The 21,273-nt window shown below is 40.0% G+C and overlaps 1 protein-coding gene across 5 annotated transcripts in view; it reads right to left on the reverse strand.

Moving 5' to 3' along the window:
- Positions 1–21,273, reverse strand: part of CFAP69 (cilia and flagella associated protein 69) — a 99,079-nt gene that overhangs the window by 10,980 nt on the left and 66,826 nt on the right. For 2 of the 5 annotated variants that reach the window (XM_072651529.1, XM_072651524.1), the window contains one exon: positions 12,684–13,213. In XM_072651529.1, the coding sequence (XP_072507630.1) occupies positions 13,043–13,213 (171 nt within the window). In that variant the 3' untranslated portion in view covers positions 12,684–13,042. The other 3 variants (XR_011976651.1, XM_072651525.1, XM_072651526.1) reach the window with 3 other exon arrangements.

Raw genomic sequence — 21,273 nt, forward strand, 5'->3', positions numbered from 1 at the left:
ACATGTTCAGAATAATGGAAGCTTCTAATAGTGTTCCAAATTTTGGATTCAGTGAGCCAGCATCCCCTGGACTTCATGTTCTTCTCTCTGATAGGCTTTCCCTCAAACAACTCATCATGCCTGTGCAGAAGTTTCTGACCTTTACCTGACTGTCCTAGGTCACAACTCTGATCACCCAAAACTGGAAACAGAACTTCCTTGTTTCCCACAAACTCCACCCTTTTTCTCTTTATTAAAATTTCTGTTTCCACACCTAAATCCAATTAGCACCTCTTTACTTTCTTTTTCCTACGAATTCTTCTCTTCATGTATCTCCCCTTTATATGAATATGGGAAGGGAGCCAAGTTGACTGACATATTGACAAATTACAAGGGGGCTGTCTCCTTTCATAAGTACAGATACAGAGACTCAGAAGAAAAAGGCAATTCAACTAATTGTCCTTTTAGAAGTTCCATCTCATATGGCAGTCTGGGGAAGAACATCATCTGATGCAATTTTCTGGTCCAGATGCTCGTTCAAGTTGTCATCAGCACAGTATCTCAGCATGTTGTCCCTTTTATTTTCTTGTAGAAATTCAGATGTCTACTTTCCTATAAAACTGACCTTAATGCAATTTTAGATTACTATTCCTAAGGTTTATACTCTTATCACTCTTACAAAATTAAAATTGGAACTTTGGCCAATTGTCATGTTTAAGAAATTCACACTGGAGCCCAGTTTTTACATTTTACAGTCCTTCACCATTTATTTCCTCCATCAGGAGGATGAGATTTCATTAAGAAATTAATAACAGACTTCAGTGCATACAAAGATACAATAAATAATCATTTTTAACACAGTACATATCATATCATAAGACAATTCCAACTTCTGGTCATGTGATGCTTCTTTTAAAGCATTTACAATATAGACCACAAACCATTCTTCTTTTAACATTAACCAAGACAATAATGATAATAACTACGTATGCTAATCTCACAGGCCCTTGACCTGATTATCTCCATACTATTACTAATAATTAAAGGATCCTAACTTATTGTTGTTGGTCTAAAATCCTAAGCCTAATATCTTAATTTTGGGGGTTAACTTCAGATGTTCCCCTACCAACGATCTATTATTTAATAGATATGGTATTATGCTTACAAAACTTTTGTTTGTAGGAAATTGCCACTAAGAGTAGGGACATTTCAGGGAAACAACATCTTCCTAACTTCATGTCAATTCCAGGCAGGAGTAAATTGTCAACTGGCATTCAGCCAGGCTTAAAGTCTTTCATGCGTCAGTGGGGAAATTGAGTCAGGAGAATCCTACCTCAGCTCAGGCTGAACAGTTGTTTTCCCAGCCTTCCCATGAGATAACCTTTCTGTGGTTCTTACCAGCATCTCACAGGCTCACTGGCATCATGGATCAGGGGCTCAGACCACCTTTCTTGCTATCCACACCTGGAGTTAGACTCAGAAGAACAGTCAGTTAATAGTCCCATAAAATCTTAAAATAGCAAGCTCCAATAATCCGTTTCAGATATAATTTCACATAGGTGAGGAACATTTTTAAAGAAAGCAAGTCTTAAGTAGCTTGCATGCCTTTCTATACATGTTCTAGTTCCTGATTTAATAACAATCATAATATTGCTCTAATAGATTTACATCTGCTTTCCAAGCTTCTCTATCCCTTTCTAACCATGCTCAGTCTAAAAGAATGACTTACACATATGATAAGTTTGAACACTAACTTCAACTTTTGTTCATGAAATGAACTCAAATCAAAACAGAAACATTTAACTTTTCCATCAGTGCAAAATATTACCAGAGGTTACCTGCCTTTGAAAAACTTAGACTGAAATTCTTTTTCCCAAACTGAAGATGTCTCTGATTTAGTCTCAGTAATTTGATTCAGTACATTGTATTTACCCAATTGATCTTTGTAACATGTCAAGAACTTATATTCCAAGTCAGGACCTTTGTCCCTTAACCCAAAAGAGTTTTAGTTCCATTTGTCTAAAAGGGTCTTGGAAAACCTCACCCTGAAAGTTCCTTGGATTTCCCCACTTGAACTGCCTCTCCCGAAGCCCATAAGCTTTTCCCTATCACTATGCCTAAAACTCTGTTCTATTTTCCATCCTTGATCCTGTCAGTCCAAATCATCAGGCTACCAGCCACTTCCATCAAGGACATGCCTGAAACCCCCAGACCACCTGGGGCCACCTCCAGACTCCGTCCTCAGTTCTTCTGTAGATAAGATACATCTTGTTTTAGCATTATAAATGCTCAGATTCCCTAAAACTCCACCCAATATTGAGAAACCTCAACAAACTTTGACTTTCTTTGGCTGAAAAAAGGCTTGGATTGAATTCATTTGAGCAGGACCCAGCATGTCACCATTTTTGGGTCCCAAGCACCCCTAACCTCAACAATTCCATACCATTACAGTTCAACTTTAAATTCCAGTCTTGTTCTTTGGAACAATGATTCAATATCACATTTATACTTTGATTTCCTTTCCTTTATCTAATTATTCCCGTAACATTCAGAAAGAATGTTTTATTTCAGGATTTTATCTTTCACAAGATTTTGTAGAGTACTCATTTATCCAATTAATTGAAAACAGTAAGATTCCACTAGGTGCAATGCTCTTACATCTTAAACTATCTGCTTTGATTATAGAAACGTGACATGAAGATGAAAAGCAAGACTCTAATTAGAGTCTAAAGCCTTCACTTTATAGTCAGACTCAGAAATAATCAAGTGGGAAAACATTCCTTTTCAGAGGAACACAATGGGGAAACTGAGCCAGAATGATACTATCCCAGGCTGAGGACAGAATTGTCCCCTTAGGCAAACTTCTGCCTGTAACAGTCATATTTCTCTTTGGTTAGAACATAATTAGTAATTGTCCCAGAGGTCTTTGCATCAGAGGGCAAGTTTCACTAATCAAAAATTTTACCCATACTTACATCTTAAAATTTGTCCTAAAAACCAATCACTAGAGATCATTTATCACCAAAACAAGTTCATTATTTAGGAACTCCATATACAAAAAGTTTACACTTTACATAGCGATTACAGCTTTAACAAAGTGAGTTCACCCGAGTCTGAAGTGCCACTGCTTGCTAGAAGCCTCAGATGCCATAGCAGCTTGGGTGAAGCTTTTCAGGCTTTTCCAGCCTTAGAGGCCCAGGGTGGGGTTGGCATCCCTCCTTTCCTTCTACAACAGAAAAGAGTTAACATCTTTTCTCTGAGGAGTTATGAGTTCAAGATTAGATCTTTAAAAGTCCTTCTGTAATAATGACTGGATTTTGAAAGTGAATGAGGAGACTGCCATGAGGCTGTTTTAAAATTTATCACAGAGCTTCTTGGAGTCATAAAACTTCTGGTCTCCTTCATCTTGTCCCTTATCTTCCAATCCCCATAAAACCCTTATATAACAAAATAGCTTACAAATATCGATTTGATAGGCCTTCCAAATATCCTGCAAAAAATTTTACAAAACATTTCTTCATACGATAAATATTTTCTTCTCTTAAAAACAGTTTACAATTTATTACAAAACTCTCTTGAACCTAATTGACAAAAATTACAAGAAAAGATCTAAAACCAAGGCCTTTGCACATTTACCGAACTTCCTTTCACAAGCATACTTTTGTAAATGCTTGATTTTATAAAAACAATTTTAGTTAAAATTACCTTCTTAATAGCATAAATAAACTTTTTAACATAATACATCCTTAGGTGGAACAGTCTTAAGAATAATAACCATATATAAAAATACATGCATTTTTTTCAAGGATTCTTATTTTCTCAATGAGAATTCTACAACAAAGAAATTCTTACATAGAATTTATAACAGCTTTTTAACCAATTCATCATTAATTTAACAATGCAATTCCTAATATAACAACACTTGGATAAATTACTTTTTCAACAATCTTATTACAAACTTAAAACAAGCCACTATCCATTCACGTGAATGCATTTCCACGTCACCTTGCATAGAAATTCATCTCCTTACCACCATGTGGACCCACTCTATCAACCTGATGATCATTTAATATAACTTTCTTAACTACAGAAATTTGCTCAAGGTCTTCAAAACTCTCCCCAAATATCTCACCCTGCAGTTCGTGTCAGTTGGCTTTATGATAACTCAGACAACTTATTCCTGTAATCAGAGCTTAAAATAATGGTAAATTGTAATTCCATAAAGTTTTAAATAGCAAATAAATACTGACTTGCTATCCTTTCAGATAGTCATCTCAAGTTTGATTGAGTTATTAACTATTAAATCAAGTTAACAATAAGATAAGATAGCTCATAAGTTATTACTTTTTTAACTCTCTGTAGTGGAATCCCATCCCAGCTTAAAAAAAGCAAAGAGGTTTAAGGCTAACCTTACGGCTTATGTCTCACAAGCTTGTTCATTCTCCCCTAATTATACTCACTCTGGAAGAATGAGATACTTCAGAAATTAAATCTTTTTAGCCAAGATTTCAAATGGAAAATCTACCATTATATAGCAAACACCAGCATTGTCACTGCTTATGACCAAATATAAACTTGAAATTATCAAATTTCTATCACATCCTTCTAAAACCCCGACCTATATATACATATATGTGTGTGTATGTATATATGTAAAATAACAAAATCAAAATTAAAACATTGCGTACTATTACATTAGATTAATATTGCATCTAACATATGCCCATCCTTGTGTCAAGAACTTCACAGTCATAAATGCTAAATAACAATATCCTTTTCTGCTTAACCCTGACAGGAAGAGCATCCTCAGATGCTGATCTTTATTTCTTCAGGGCAGATTTTGACTTGAATCATATCAAATCTGGATTTATAATCACTAAGGATATACATTCTAGCCATTTTTTTTCAGTCAAGTATTCTTGTTGCTTAAGAGAAAACTTCCCCTGAAGAAACACACGTATTGGCCATTCTCAGCTCTGAATAGCCTTTTCTCTTCTACTTCCTTAAAGAGCTGAAACGCCATTTTCCAGCTCCCCTTCCCCCTCCGAGGCTCATCAGGCAAGCTCTCCCTGTCTCATTCCAGCTTTTAAATCAGATTGGGGGAAGGGAGAGGGTAATCTCCTGTGGTAAAGAGCACATAGATGATTTGCTGTTCTACCCACATCATTCTCCCTTGAGAATTTCAGGCTATATGTTAAGAAAAGCATATAAAATTTTACAATTACACCTGTTGTCCTCAGGTTAGCTTAAAATATTTCAATATTTTTTTGATCCAGGCAGAGACCTAAGGACGCTGACAGGGCATTGCCAGTCTCCCCAGGCAGAAGCCTTCATAGTTTCAAAAGATGTAAATCATTGGCTGCCTAAATACTCACCCTCCTTGTTTTCATCCTTCAGAATCTGGAGAGAGTCAATGCTTCCAAAAGAAATCACCGAAATTCCAAAGTGAACTTGCAATTTTAAACATGCTCTCTGGTATCGGATACACTGCTCAAATTCAAACATAAAGTACAGAATTTAGCTTTGAGATCTCATCAAATCAAAATCCAGTCCTTCACTGCAGACTGTCTGAAGCTTATTTCTTCTTTTTTTTACTTGCTAATACAAAAGAGACTCTACTTAGGGCAGGTAGAGAATGGCCTGGTCCACCCCTATCTGAGGGGAAAAGATTTTCCCTTCCCTTATCTTTCTTTCAATATCCAAAACTTGGCCAGAGTTTAAAATGCAGAAAGAAAGATTTTTTTTTTGTATCTCTCTCTCTCTTCCCTGCCCCCCCAATCATTCCTCCAAAACTGCTATGGGGGGAAGTGGGGGAAAGGGAAGATAATGGGGAAGTCTTGCTGGATGGCTGCATTTACAGTCTAACAACACTTAACAAACACACACACACAGACACGACATTTAACAAAGCATTATCAATTTCAAGTTTGAATTCAGACCTGTTTCTAGCCAATTTTAAGGATTAAATTCTTCCCTAATAAGTTCACTCCAGCTTCCAGGACAAACAAGAACTAGAGGTTGTTTGTCTATTCTGATACCAGATGACTTAGGAAAATGCTGGTTGCTATTGGTACTAAAGTCCCTGGGTCCCAGCAACCAGCATAGTCCTTTTGACCTGGGAGCATCCTTCCAATATCCCCAGGGGGCTCTCCTTCCTGCCATTACTGGCATTTGCTGGATTCTGTCCAAGTTCTCTTGTTAGCTTTAGGGCCAGCAAGGAAATTCCTGGTCAGGGATAGGATCAACAAAGAGTTTGCCACACCAAACTTCACTCCAGTAAAAGATCGACCCAGAGTGCAAGTTCCTGTGGTGACCTGATCTTTGCCCAGTATACTGGCTCACTTGGTGTACCGGCTAATTTTGCTCCACAGCTCCTTTGAACTCTCTGCCTATGGTCCAATGCTGCATGCTTGAACTGGAATATATTTAACTTACAGGGACTGTAAAAAAATTTTTTTTTTTTTACAGGAGTGCTCCCTCCATATTTCCTCACTCTCTCAAGTCAGCCAGTTGAGCTCCACATTGGGCACTAAATTGTTAGAGAAGCACTTGACACACAAAAGGCATCAAGGAAAATTTATTAAAATGGAGTTCAGAGGAGGGAGGACCTTCTATGTTTATTCTCTTAAATGAATGGGTAGTTTCTAGTATGGCTACCAGAAGACTACAACACGTTCAGAATAATGGAAGCTTCTTAGGGTGCTCTGAATTTTGGACTCAGTGAGCCACTGTTCCCTGGTCATGTGACTTCATGTTCCCCTTTCTGATAGTCTTTTCCTCAAACAGTTCATCAGGCCAGCAAAGGGCCCCCTGTAATCTCTTTATGATCAGTTGTTTGACCCCCTTACCATCTCTGGATTGAGAGCTCCACAGGTTGCTTCTGCTGTGTGTGGGTGTCACAGACTTCTCTTGCAGACCTCTTAAGTTTTCTTAGGCCAAAAAAATGTCTCATCCTGGCATTTTGTTGGTTCTGATGCAATTCAATTTCAGGCATTATTTTAAGGTTTTTTGAAGGAAGATGTTGAGATGGGTCTAATCTGCCATCGTGGCTCCCTCTCAACATTTTCAAGATGATAGGGACAACACTAGACAGGACCTCAAGGCTTATCTAATCTAATTACAGGTAATGAAACTGAGGCCTGGTCATAGGGCGTGAATTACTCAGTTACACAGCTGCCAGCAACAGAGCTCAGTTCCTGGGATTTAAAATCACATTCTCTTTCCACCATATCATATTGGCTTTGATGCTTACTTTAAACATTTTGTGATACATCCTCTCTTTCTTGTCTTCACTCCATCTACTCTCGATGTTCATTTTTACCCGATCTCCCATGTACCAGTATGTGGGTAGGATGAGACACCCCACTGAGAATTGTTCTGGCTCTCAAGTCCTTCGGGCAGGCCAGCCCTAGATGCTGTTAAAAGATTCTTTGCACCTGGATCCTGCTTCATTTTCCAGTTGAGATGCAAAGCTCAACACCTTTTATATATTCTTAAAAGAACTAAATGACATTTGAGGTAAAAATAATATAAGATAGGAAGTGTTCTTCTTGATTTGCCTCCAGTAGAACATTTTTTCAACATCACCTTTCCTTCCCCCAAACTGCAAGTGGATAATGCAGTAAAGGCTAAAAAGCCCCTTCCTCCACCTCTAAATTCCTTATCCTTTTAATCTGTGCTCCTTTCTGTTAAACTGCCAAAAAGAGAATCTTATATTTCTGCCTCTGCCTCTTTTCTGCACCAGCCCTTACAATACAGCTTCCATACACATCATTCTGTTGAAATAGCTATTTCCATGGTCACTAATAGCCTCTTTACTGGAAAATCCACTGGTCTTTTTTTTTTTTCTGTTCTTATCCTCCTAGATCTCTGTGGCATTTGATAATATGGATTATCACTGCCTTATGAATACTCTCTCCCTTGACTTCCATGATACTTCAGTCTCGTAGTGTCCGACTTCTCTGATTTTTCTTTGGCTTCTTTGTTGAGACCTAATACTCTCCCAGTCTCTTAAATTTAGGTATCCTCCAAGGTTCTGTCATTAAGTCATCATATGAGGATTAGTTGGAAATGCTGGAGATGTGTAGCCTGGAGAAAATGCAAAGTGACATGCTAATTTTCCTCTGGTATTTGATGGGCTGACAAAGAGAAGAGGGATGTGATCTGTTCTGCCTGGCTCCAGTGGACAAAAAAAATCGATGGTTGCTAAGAGGCCAATTTCCTCTTACTGTGAGGAAAGATAATTCCCTGAAAATTGGAGCTGTCTGAAAAGGGAAAGCGTTGCCTGGAGAGATAGTGGCCAGTCCCCCTCCTTAGAGGCAAGATGACCATTTGCCACGTTGGTAACTGGAATTAAGGATGTGACAGCCAAGGACCATAAGAAGCAGAAGCTGTCCTGGCCGGGGATGGTGGGGGGAAAGCTTGAGGACTCTGAAACCCTAGGGTACAGACATATACATCAGACCAGTCGTCAGTGCATTGTGAGGGAAGGGCGCTGCTGAATAGTCATGAGCTATTAAATGAGCCTTGTTTGGCTCACTAACCAGGTTAATAATCTTTTCAGAATCTGCTTTTTCACTGGGACCTCTACTCACCTCCCACCCCCACCACCCATCCCCCATCATGCCCCTGACTTCTGCCTCATCAATGCCTGGCAAATTGGCCTCACTTTCAGGAATTGCCTGCTCTTTAAATCTTGCTTCTTTACCCTCTGAATTTTTATAATGGCATTTGTCTCCAGATAAGCTGATTTTTATTGGACTCTGAGTGTTTCTTATAAATGAATGGACCACACTATGTAGATATGTGGATTCTATGAGCCTGTCTGTGTCTGTGAAATACATGCATATGTGTGTTGTTTATATATGCAAGCATTGGCTACATATATATGTGTATACATATATATGCATATCACACACATATATACATAATACACATATACATGTAAATGTAGTGTGTGTGTTTGTTTGTAGCCAAAACAGGGTCTGTTCCACATAAAATTGTAGAATAGGGAAAATGTCTTTGGACCCTTCCACTTCTATTTCTTCCATTCCTTTTCTCTGCCCCACCCATGTTTCTCATGCTGGCAAGATATAAATCTATGGATCTACCTGACTGGGTAACTTTTAATTCTTTAAAATCTGGGATACTGTGATTTTATGTATCTTTGCAAATGTGTGTACAGAAAGAAGGTAGCAATACTCCCTCTGCATTCTGACCTGGTTTGACAGTGTTGGGAGTATTATATTCATTTTGGGTAGCATATCTTAGGGAGGATGTTGGCAAGCCAGTGCATGTCCAAAGCACAGTTAAATTAAAGGGACTCAGGGATGTTGAGTCTGAAGATTATTTAAAGAAGCAGGGGCATACTAATTTTTTTCACATATTTGAAAGGCTGTCATGGAAGAGAAATGAGATCTTAGATGTATTAAATTAGTTTTTCTTCAGAGGGAAGAATTAATAGCAATATGGAAGTCACTGAAAGTAGATTTTTGGCTTGATACAAGGAACACTTCCTAATAGACCTGTCCAAAAGCAGAGTGGGCCTTCTCGGAAGGGGGTTAAATCATCATCACTGGAGGCCATAAAGCAAAGTCTTGGTAACTGTTTTGGTGGGATATTGTAAAAGACTTCTGTTTGGTCATACATTAGACAATATTGTCTTATTTTCTTAACTTTTCCATAACTTTAGAAAGAAAGAGTCTTCAGGAAAAGGATAGTAAGTTTTCTTGCTCCAAAGGAATTCTACAGAATATAGTTCACTCCATGGCTATGACCTCCAATGGTGTGGTCTGAACCACCTTCTGAAAAATCTCACTCTACTTCTAGCATATTAACAGAAAGTAGGTAGAGACATGGCGTGAACATAACCCTTTTCCTTTACAGAGAAACAGTTAGAAATCTTTTCATACTAAAGAATTGGTCACTGAAATGAGGAGCTGACAAAGAATGCTGAGAGTGATGCTGGCTCTCTCTGCAACTGAAAGCTGATGGGCTTGTCATGGGAAGTCATCCCCTGGGTGAAGCCAAGATGGCAGAGTAGAAAGACACACATATGCAGGCTCTCCCCACACAGCCCATAAAATACCTATAGAGAGGGACTCTCAACAAATTTTGGAGCAGCAGAAGTGGAGAACAACAGAGTGGAGATTTCCAGCCCAGGGTGACCTGAAAGGCCCACGGGAAACGTCTGTTGCACCTGACACAGAGTGGAGCCTAGCCCAGCTTTGGCCACACGGTGCAGCTCTGGGAGGAGGACACCTTGGGGACGGAATACCCAGCCCCAGCAGCAGCGGTTCACAGATCCCTCAACACACAGGCGCCAAAGGTCAGTGATGGGTTTTTTTAGCTGGCCAGGAAGGGAGAAGGGCCTTCCCATAGCTCCGGCCTTAGGCAGAAGCTGAAGAGGCCACATTGGGCAGGCAGCAGCAGTTCCCATGGCAGCCCCTACAGCAGCCCGCATCCATTGTTGGATCATAAAAACCCTGGGGGCACCGAGGAGTTGATTATTACCTCAGCCCTGTATAGAGGCCCTGAGGGAGCTGATCTTTATCTCACACTGAATGATGGCCTTGCCCCCACAGCTTATCTGAAAATCAGCCCCCAGTGCTGGCTTCGCAGATCTAGAGGCCAGGTGGCTGCAGAGAGGAAACTTTGCTAAGATTCTGGGCACAAAAATCTCTCCCTGTTCCCAGACCAGTGTACATGCTTGCTTGTGCCACCTTGGAGGAACTGAGATCTTACAGATCCCCAGAGTATACCCTAATCTTGACAAAGGACCCAAAAGTCAAGTTACTGGTTGGGAAAATGCCCAAAAAAGGGAAAAAAAATAAGACTATAGAAGGTTACTTTCTTGGTGAACAGATATCTTCTCTCATCCTTTCAGATGAGGAAGAACAATGCTTAGCATCAGGGAAAAACATAACAGTCAAGGCTTCTGTATCTCAAACATGCAAAATAAATATTCAGTGGTCTCAGGCCATGGAAGAGCTCTAAAAGGATTTTGAAAATCAAGTAAGAGAGGTGGAGGAAAAACTGGGAAGAGAAATGAGAGAGATGCAAGAAAAGCATGAAACACCTTGCTAAAGGAGACCCAAAAAAATGCTGAAGAAAATAACACCTTTAAAAATAGGAAGTCCACCTTCACCCCCATAGCTAATCAATTGCCAAGTCTTGTTGAGTCTTCCACTACCACCGTTCTCCTCTCACTCAAATATGCAGCCCCTGGGTCAGGCTTCTCACCTGGTCTCCTGCGCCAGCCAGCTTTGACTCTATCACCTTCAGCCTGACCTTCACACAGCCATCTCCAGAATACTCTTCCTCAAGCCTAACTTTGCCATGCCATCCCCCCGCTTAGGTACTTTTGGTGATTCCATGTTGCTCAGACTGGCATTTGAAAGTCCTTCACAGTCTGATTACAGTTGATTTTTCCAGACTTATTTTATATTACTATCCTTTATATTCCAGACAAACTGGTTCCTTGCTTTCCTTGGAATTTGGCATATTCCACCTCCTACGTCCATGCTCTTACACAGGCTGTTCCACATTCACTCATGTTACCTCATATAGGGAACTGTTCCTGATGTCCCTAGTTGTTAGTACGCTCTCTCTCCTTGACCAACCTGCACTTCCTTATCTTCATAAATGCTATATTCTTCTAGGGGTGGGGAACCTGCAGCCTCAAAAGCTCATGTGGGCCTCTAGGTCCTCAAGTGCAGTCATTTGACTAGATCCAATAAGAGGATTTGTTCTGTGAAGCTAGGGTTCAGGCAAAGGGCTGCACTTCATGATATAGAGGGCCACATATAGCCTTGAGGCGATAGGTTCCCCACCCCTGTGCTAGCAGAATGTAAGTACCTTTTGATTAGGAACTGTGGTTTGATTTTGGGTTTTAAAAAATTTTGTCTTTGTATGTAACGTGATGAGGCAGCTGTGTAGCTCAGTGGACAGAACAATGGATCTGGAGTCAGGAAGACTCCTCCTTCATGAGTTCAAATCAGGTGTTGGACACTTACTAGCTCTGTGATCTTGGGCTAGTCTCTTAATCCTGTTTGCCTCGGTTTCCTCATCTGTAAAATGAGCTGGAGAGGGAAATGGCAAAACACTCTCTGTCAACAAAACCCAAAAAGGAGTCATGAAGAGTTGGACATGACTGAAAAATGACTAAACTTTCTAATGCAATGTCACAGGCCTATTATTAAATTCTTAATAAACCCCAGCTTAACAAATGAATTACATAGTCCTATATACTGTGTTGTGGCATTAGAAATATATTTTTCATGTGGTAGTTCTTATTCAACTCAATCTCCAAATGTGGATGAACTGCTTACCTTATGTAAGGACCCACAGGAGTAGCTCAAGGAAAAGACTGCTGGGATCCAAGGGGGAAATCATCACCCTGCTTGCACCAAGAAAGGGGAGAAGAGGCAAAGATGTATCTCACCCTGATTCTGAGGCTGAACGTCTTGGATGTAGTTGGCAGAAAACTTGTTGCCACTATGCATCTGGCAACCTCATCTGGGTCATGACCCTGGCCATATCCCATATCCCTCTTTTTGGCTGTTTGATTCATCTCTGCATGACCTTTGTATTTGGTGCTTTCAGTAAAGGGGAAATGTGTGTCTATGACCCAGACCCCTACCCCCCTACCTCATATGGAGAAAGAGGGGAAAATCAGCCTTTGTATGTAGATTCAGACAACAAGCTACTTTCAAAATAGTTTATTTTAAATTGTTCATCTAATGACAAATATTTCCTTTTATGGCAAGAACAATTAACTACCATATTTCTGTCATTTAGTTTTACACAGCATATTTATTCAGCTAGAACTTTTAAAAGACTGTCAATAAATTCCTTAAGTTTTTTGATGCTACATGTTATTGAAATGTTCAATCACAAAATATATTCATAGAACATGGTTAATTACACATATCCCCCCAAACCCCATACAGTACTTTGCTAGAGACATAATAAAATATTCTAAATGCCAGAAACATTTTGCATAAAAATATATTTCTTCACTAGAAAACTAGAAGCAGTATGTATTTTTTGAACGAGTGTGATGTTACAGACGGTAATAACTTTTTGGCTTGTCTTCTACTTTAATTTCTTTGACTCTTTGCAAAGCTCCTCCTCGAATAGGCAGCCTTTTCAAGGCAATGTCTGTGTCTGCTAGTGGTCCCCCTAGTAAGTACACAGGGGTACTTTCCACAGTTACCACTTCACCAGTGGGAACCTAGAAAAAGGAAATTCATTTTAATCTTTCCAAAGGAAAAAGCCCAACATCCTTCAGTCCAATTCTGAAGATTATCCCCAAAATATAATATTCAGATTGTCTTCAAGATGTCCCATTGTATAGTGGCAGGTCAACGTGTCAAATGGGGACACACCACTTAATGTTTAATGTGTCAGGAATCTCACCATGGGAAGTCTGGCAGGCTGGGTGGCAGTTCTGGTTTCTAGAAAAGTATGGTAGGTCAGAAGACAACACAAGTATCAGTGAGGACAGCACTGCTTGAGCTCCAGACCCCAGGAAAAGTAGGGCCCAGGGGTGGGGAATCTGTGGCCGTGAGGCCACATGTGGCCTCTAGGTCCTTGGGAGTGGACCTTTTTGATTGAATCCTTTTATTAAGAGGATCTATTCTACCAACTTTGGATTCTGTCAAAAGGTCACACTTGAGGACCTAGGAGGCCATATGTGAGGCAGAAGGTTCCCCACCCATGTAAGATGAAGGATCAGGTTCAGTTGGAAGAAACTCTTAGGCTGGTCAGTTCAAATGGGCTATAATTCTTTCAATCCAATAATAGTTTTACGAGTTAGAGAATTTAATATTTCTTTAAAAGTATGCAATATACGCTACTAACATTGTTTTGGATATTGTATCTCTTTATGGACCTAAGGTAGTTCCCCATTCTTATTTTTTTCAGCATTGTTCACAGCAGGGGTGGCTAGTATTAGCCCTAGCTGAGAGACATTAAGTGATTTATACAGAATTATCATGTACATCAGTCATCTGACACCAGAAACTCTTGTCACTACCCTTAATGTGCACAATGAGAGAGGAGAAGAAATGCCTCTGTGTACAAAAGGGTATTGTAAACACAATAGAGAAATGGTTATGTAACGTGAACAGTAAAAGAAAAGGAGAAAAATGAAGAGACGAGTAAAAGGAAAGGAAAAGAAAGATGTATACATATAGTAAGGAGTAATAGTGCTTGCCAACCATTGTCCATAGATTTCTTTTTTTGATGTTTTCCCCTGAGAACAGTTTCTACCCAGTTTACCTTGAAGAAGCAGAGATGACTCAGCCAGAGATGAGATAGGTTAATATTTTTTATCTGTAGGTCTTAGTCAATAATCCTTGGGTTTTCATTAATCCACTAAACATTTACTGGGTTTTTATTGTGTCCATGGGCAACCAATAAATAAAACACACATAAAGGGTGATTAGGAAGTAGAACACACAGTGAGGCCTCCAGGAATGATCCTTATATTGCCCATGTTTCCATGAATTACTTAGTTTTCATCTGATAACTGTGTGAGGGATGTTTTTGTTTTTTTCTTCAATGTACTTATTTCAAATGTATTTATTATTTTCATGTAAGAACTACCACCTTAATGTGAATGAGTAGATCAGAGTGCTCTCCTTCCTCAAAGAGGGAAGGGGAAGCATGGAAGCACTGGATAGAATAGGGGGAAGAGTCTGAGGAATCAGAGGTGAGAGACTCCCCTGTTTCACCATTTTGTGTGGAGTCTCTTGCTGTCTGCCTCAGCCTCTTGAACCTCACTTCTGACAAGCCGGACATGAGCTGGCTGTGGTGCTTCATGGGAAGTCCTTACATGGTCACTCTATCAGGCAGCATTTACTGTGCATGTGGTTCACACATGGCACTTCACTGGCCACCATGTCAGGACGCCCTTGCTCTTGTTTACAATTTCAGAATCCTGAGGCTGTTCTTCCACTATTTTGTGCAGGGAAGAATCTAATCAGACTTTTTAAAAATTTTATTCAGTGCCTGGGTCTGTCCACGTAACCCAGGCTTGAAGTTACTCTGGGCCTGGTCCCACTGCTGATGCACATGGGAACTCTGACTCACTCTATTTTGTTTCATTCTTCCTTAGGCGAGACGGTGGTCCCCTATTCCTAGCAGCTCACCAAATCGATGCCAAAGTGACTGCAAACATCTGGCTGTTTAGAACTCCTGAGATGGAAAGATTCACCTGGGAGCTGGGGCTAAAGCTGTGCACCCCCACACCCACATAGTCTGGGCCTCTTCTCCATAGTGTAAATTTTACCTCAGACAAAGTCTGGCTGTTGTTCCTCACTGCCTTCATAAAAAACAAGCATTTATTAAAGCAAGGCACTGTGTGAGGAGTTGGGTGTATGATAATAAGTAAGGATAATCCTTGTCCTCAAGGAACTTTGAATCTAACAGTAAAATGATGACAACATGAGTAAGCAGATAAAGGCAAAGAAAAGGTCCAGAAAGAGTGCCAATCATGACTCCAGAAGTCTGAGGAGTGAGGGAATGATGTCAGCTAATGGTGAGTGGATCCTCAGTGGGCCTTGGGGGAGGAAGGGCAGAGATGGTACCTGAACCTGGCTTCCCTTCCTCTGGAAAGGGCACCTCATCTACTTAACCAACCACAGTGCTTTCTTGGCAATGTCCACTCTGCCTACTCTATCCACTCAGTTCATCATGGAAGAGTAGGCTGGCTATTTGTGTCCTCCCACAAAACACAACGAGGGAACCTGAATTCTGCATCACTCTGAATTCTGCATCAATAACTCTTTGTTATTTTTTTGTGGGTTTTTGATGCTAAATATATACGGCTTATGAATTTTATTTGTGAAATTTGTCAAAAATTAAACAAGTCTTGTAACCATGATCTTATGGCAGTCTTGTGACTAAGTTTAGACTTTGTTGCCATCCATTTTATTGCCTAAAACTCTATGAGTTATAACCAACTCCACTGGCAGAAGGTGGCGATAAAGCAAAGTTCCCCAGAGGGATGGGTCTTGGAAATAGTGTGTTCATAACAGGATTCAGAGAACCCTGGGAAGATCCACACTGATGCAGAATGAAGTGAGCAGAACCACAATTTACACACTGACCAAAGGGTGCAAAGGAAAAACATCTAAAAGACCTCAGAACCTGGATCAGTGCAGTGGCCATTCATGACTTCAGAAGACTGAGGAGAAGCATGCTTCTCATTTCTTTGCAGAGAGGTGACAGAAAAAAGCAGAAGAAGGAGGCATACATTTTCAGGCAGAGCCAAAGTGTCGATTTGTTCTGATGGACTCTAGTTACAGGGGTGGGCTTCTTTTTGAGGTGAAGGATTTGTGGGGAGAAGAATACAAGAAAGAAAAGAGTATCAATGAAACATTACAAAAACACACAGAAAAGAAAAATAGCACAAGAAGGAAGTTCAGAGAGGGATAAGACATAAAAACCCTCCCAAATTTATGTAACTTAAGTCCCCAGGTTTATATATAATCCTCTTTTCTGTTTTTTACTTAAATATTAATGTTTGTTAAATTCATAATGAGAAAGGATATTAAAATAAGAGGAATGTTGATTGAACAGATAAAAAGAAACAGGGTGACCATAGGGAAAATGAAGTAGAAAGATAATGAATTCAGTTTCCAATATACTGAATTTGAAATGCAGGTAAGATATCTAGGTGGAAGTGTTGTCTAGGTGGTTGGAGATCTAGGTTTGGAGCAGGAACATGAGGTCAGGACAGCAATATTGATTTGGGATCATTTATATATATGATAGCTGAAGCTGTGGGAATGGCTGAAATTGACCAGGGGTAGAATGAAGTCTGTGTGTGTATATGTATGTCCTTTACTGGATTGGGAACTCCACAAGGACAAAGATGGAGCCATTTCTATTTATACCTCCCCCAACGTCTAGTATAATCTTTAAATACAGTAGGTGGTCAATTAAGGTATACTGAATTTCTAAATCTCAAATCAACATATATAATGTGATAAGGGATCTTTGTTAAAAGAAAGTTTTCTTAAGACAAGGACTATTCTGTCCCTCTTACCTCTCTGAAATATCATTTTCCTCTGGGTCTGGGGTGATGTTTTGGGGAGAGGGAGACTGGCAAAATGGTCTCTGTTGATCCAAGCACACATAAGAGGCTGACTGTCCTTGTCCCCTCATCATAGACAGTGGGGCTTCATATGGGTAAGAGTCCACAAGAAAGTAAAGAGAAGGATGAGATTTCTTTGTCAGGAGGGTGACTGGGAGTGAGCCACCACTGCATCTGGATCGAAATCACTGGGCCTCCATAATGTAGACAAGAGGAGCTGGGACATTGTAGAGGCCACTGCTGCTGCAACCCAAGTCTACAATAACCAGTGACTGAGATTGCCCAGGACTGGTGCTGTGAAGGTGATTCTGATTATGGTGCAGAGATGGGATCAGGAACCACGACAAAAGGCGATCTGTGGTGCTGAGAGTGTCAGCAGTTGTGAATACAGCTGGACTGGTGAGTTCAGAAGGTAAGACTGATTTCCAAAGATTTTTTCCTTGTTTGATTCAGAGACAGGGTCTTGAATTCACACACCTCTTTTACTTCTTTCCATGAGCTAAGGATGCAGGTGTTTCAGAGTTTCCTCCAACTGCCCCAGAAGACTTAAGAGGGCAAGCAGGAGCAGGGTCATGAGAGGGCCAGAGGCAGATGGATGCACAAAAGCTCTTGACTTCTTTTCATTTTTTCACAATGTCCAATCACAGGGCATCAAGGCCTGAGGATGTGGGTGGAGTCATGATGACAGGAAATCCCAGAGGGATGGGATACTAGAAGTATATGGTTTCTACAGCAGGTAAACGCACAGAGCTGTTTTGTATTTTCAGTCATATTTCATTTCATCTTTCAGTTGAATTCCAAAGCTGATCAGCACACCTCCACTTGAAGACACAGATTTTTGAGGAAAGCAGCTCACATGTCTATAGACTAATTGCCCCCTGAAGATCAGTGGGAATATTGCTTTCTTGGAAGTCTGCCTCACACACATGACAGAGAGTTTCTGAAGATACTACTGCACTAGTGACTGAAATAGAGGACTTGCTGGTGGGCAACTCCTACAATGTACTCCTTTACTACAACACTGACTTTCTGTAGGCTTAAAAAAGGCAGCATCTGAGCCACATGATCAAGGTACAACAGAGAAGCGGCTATAATGCCTACAGACATCACACCTAGACAGCTTAGAAGATCTGGTGGCCACCCAAATCCTAGATTTTTTCTGGACCATCTGTTTGCCTAGGTTTTTAGGCTTCACGGACATATGTGTAGAAAAAAAATTAAGTTCCTGTCTTAATGGAGGTGGTATGAAGCATCCCATTCCTTTGGAGGCCTTTAATGTGGTGGAGAGCTGAATGTTATGTTGATCCCACATTTTATTTGTTAGTGTCCCAGAATCTTGATTGGCTTTTAAATAATTCCCTACTAGATAGAGCAGGTACTAGAAAAATCAGTATTGTCAAGTATCTGATAACCTGCTTATTATGATGTTTGATTAATCACCTGTGTAAAACACATGCAGGGGAAGAAATTCTGAGCTTCCTCATCTGACGCCAACTATCCCCTTACTTTGTTCTCCCTAAGAAACCCTTCATACATTCCCATTGTTCACGTACACTGTCCTTGTCTGTTTGTAGTATACAACTGGTCATTTAATCTCTATCCTCTCACTCCCTAATTCGTCTTATAAGTAGTCTGATTTCTCAAATCACCAAAAAGACAGGATGAAGGGACTGATTCTCTCTAACTGAGCCTCATTCTACTTGCCTGATTACCTTTAATATGCAATGACCATTCCTCCAAATTTTCTTCATTTTCTCTATTTATGATGTTCTTAACTCTTCTACGCTTGTATCTGTTGGCACTACCTTTCAGCGGTCCTTCCCTTTCCATTCCTCCATTCTTTGAGGGATTCATGGCAGGGTTGGCCACTTTCCCCGCCCCTACTACTTTCTCAGAGCGATCTCTACTGCATCAACTATTATTTCCACAGAAGTGATCCTCAAATCTCCTGTTTGTTCTTTTTCAAATCTTTCTCAGGCTGTTATTGTTCTGAGATGCCTCACTACATCCTAACTCATGAAGATAAAGGCAGAAATCCTAATGTTTCCCTAACTTCTCTGTTATTATTGATGCCATCATGTTTCTGTCTGCTGAAAATAATACTTTAGGTTCCCTTCAGACTCACTGACCAAGTCAAGTGACTTCTCTGTCGTAAAAAAAGCTCATTAATTTGCCTTTATGTTTGTTCCATAATAACTTCTGAGGAAGTGATTTTGACCAAAATTGTTTCATCATTAAGGACACAGATGTGTATCTTTGGTTCAATGGGACCTATCTTGCAATAAAATGGCAGTAGGTAAAATGTTCATATAAACATATCTTCCATAATTTTTCATGGGTTTCACTTGAAAATTGGCAAGTGATGGTTATAAAGACATGTGACTAGTTCAACGATTTTTTCCCCAGACATCTGCCAAACTTTGCTGCTTCTACTTGGTTTCTGCTAAGTACAGCAAGGCTGACTCTCTTTTTAGCATTCACATGCAATCAACACCATTTTTCCTTGTGGATAGTAATAGCTAGCACTCATAAGGCATTTTACAAATATTGTCTCATTTTATCTTTACAATAAACCTGGGAGTGAGCTGCTATTATCACTCCCATTTCACAGATAAGGAAACTGAGGCAAACCAGAGGTTAAGTGACTTGTTCAAGGTCACAGAGCTAGTAAATGTCTGAGGCTGGATTTGAATTCGGGTCTTCCTGACTTCAGGCTTAGTGCACCATCCACTGTGCCAACCAGCTATTATCCTGGTTGTTTCTGAACACCAGTTTTCAGTGATATACACAGAGATGAGTCTTTGATGCCAACAGCCTGGACACCATTTCCACTGCCACACAACGTAATCCCTCCAATTTTGTTTTTCTTGACTGTGCTTCATGTACATCCTCCATAAAGGATCCTTCCAGTGCTCTGGAGCGTTCGGATTGCTCATCTGTCGTTTCTCCTGTTCTGACTCGTTGGTGCACCATGCTTCCTTGTGTGTACGTACTTGATGCTGTGTGACAGTCACCACTGGTAACGTGCTGTGGCCCTTTCAATGTCGAGATCACCTGAAATGCGGGTTCTTCTAAGTTCCTGGTGCTTTGTTTGTCACAGTCACAAATCCTGCTGTTAAAGAGCTGGGCTTTTTTTGGGAAGTGAGCATCTTAGAATCACTGAAAAGCATTTTGCAATTTTCTAAACATGATTCAACCCAAAGGTATGTGTGTATGTGTGTGCACGCATGTGCACATGTGTGTGTGTGTGTGTGTATAGGGGAAGCTTAATGGCAGGGTCCTTAATTAGTATATAAAACTATAAATGGAAATGAGATTAACATCTGCATTCTCTTCTTTTCCAACTTTGATTCAAAATGAAGGTGAAAGCTTTACTGAGGAGGGAAGTCTTTTTACTTGCTAAAAAAAAATGCTGCAAAGTGTGTTGGAGTAGAATGAAAGAAGTGGGACGAGCTGCCTGATTTCCTGAAGCACAAGAGATAGAACGGGAACAATCGAGCTACATGTTGTATAACGGTTCTGGGCTATCTGGGATGATTTGGTCACAGTCCTGTTGGGTGGTAGGAGGATAACTCTGAGGACTGATGTAGGGCTCTTCTACTTTCATTAAGCTTTAATAAATACCTTTATGCCAAACATTACTTCTACTACTATTACTACTAGTAATTTTTTGGATGTGTGTTTCCCCAAATATTATCATTACCAAGAACAAGCAATCAAGAGAACAATAACTACCAATGCTTATCCCTATTTTCATTTCTTCAATATCTTTAAAAGGATTGTTACACAAAAACTGAGGACATCTTTGATGAAAAATATGATGGAATTTTGAAAATAATTTTCTACAACAGACTACCTTCAGTAAATTGCCAGAAAAATGTAGATAATATTGTTTGTTGATTATAAAAAATCATTTGACACATTACAGCAAGATGTAGCTAGTCACAGAGATCTTCCTCCAACAAGGTGTCTCCCATACATAATTTAAGACAAGACTAGATTCCTTGATAGACACATGAGAGGCAAATGTGATCCACAATTCTCTAATTATTAACATGAGGCAATGCGCAAAAAGGTAAGTTATTTGCTTGCCAGCGTGTTTGCTTCTATCATGGAGAACGTTTGGTTCTGAATCTAAACACAAGGAGGATACCATATGCTCATGTCTGCAAATGGTATTGTACATAAAT

The sequence above is a fragment of the Notamacropus eugenii genome, chromosome 3 (genome assembly GCF_028372415.1).
Source record: "Notamacropus eugenii isolate mMacEug1 chromosome 3, mMacEug1.pri_v2, whole genome shotgun sequence".
Lineage (NCBI taxonomy): Eukaryota > Metazoa > Chordata > Mammalia > Diprotodontia > Macropodidae > Notamacropus > Notamacropus eugenii.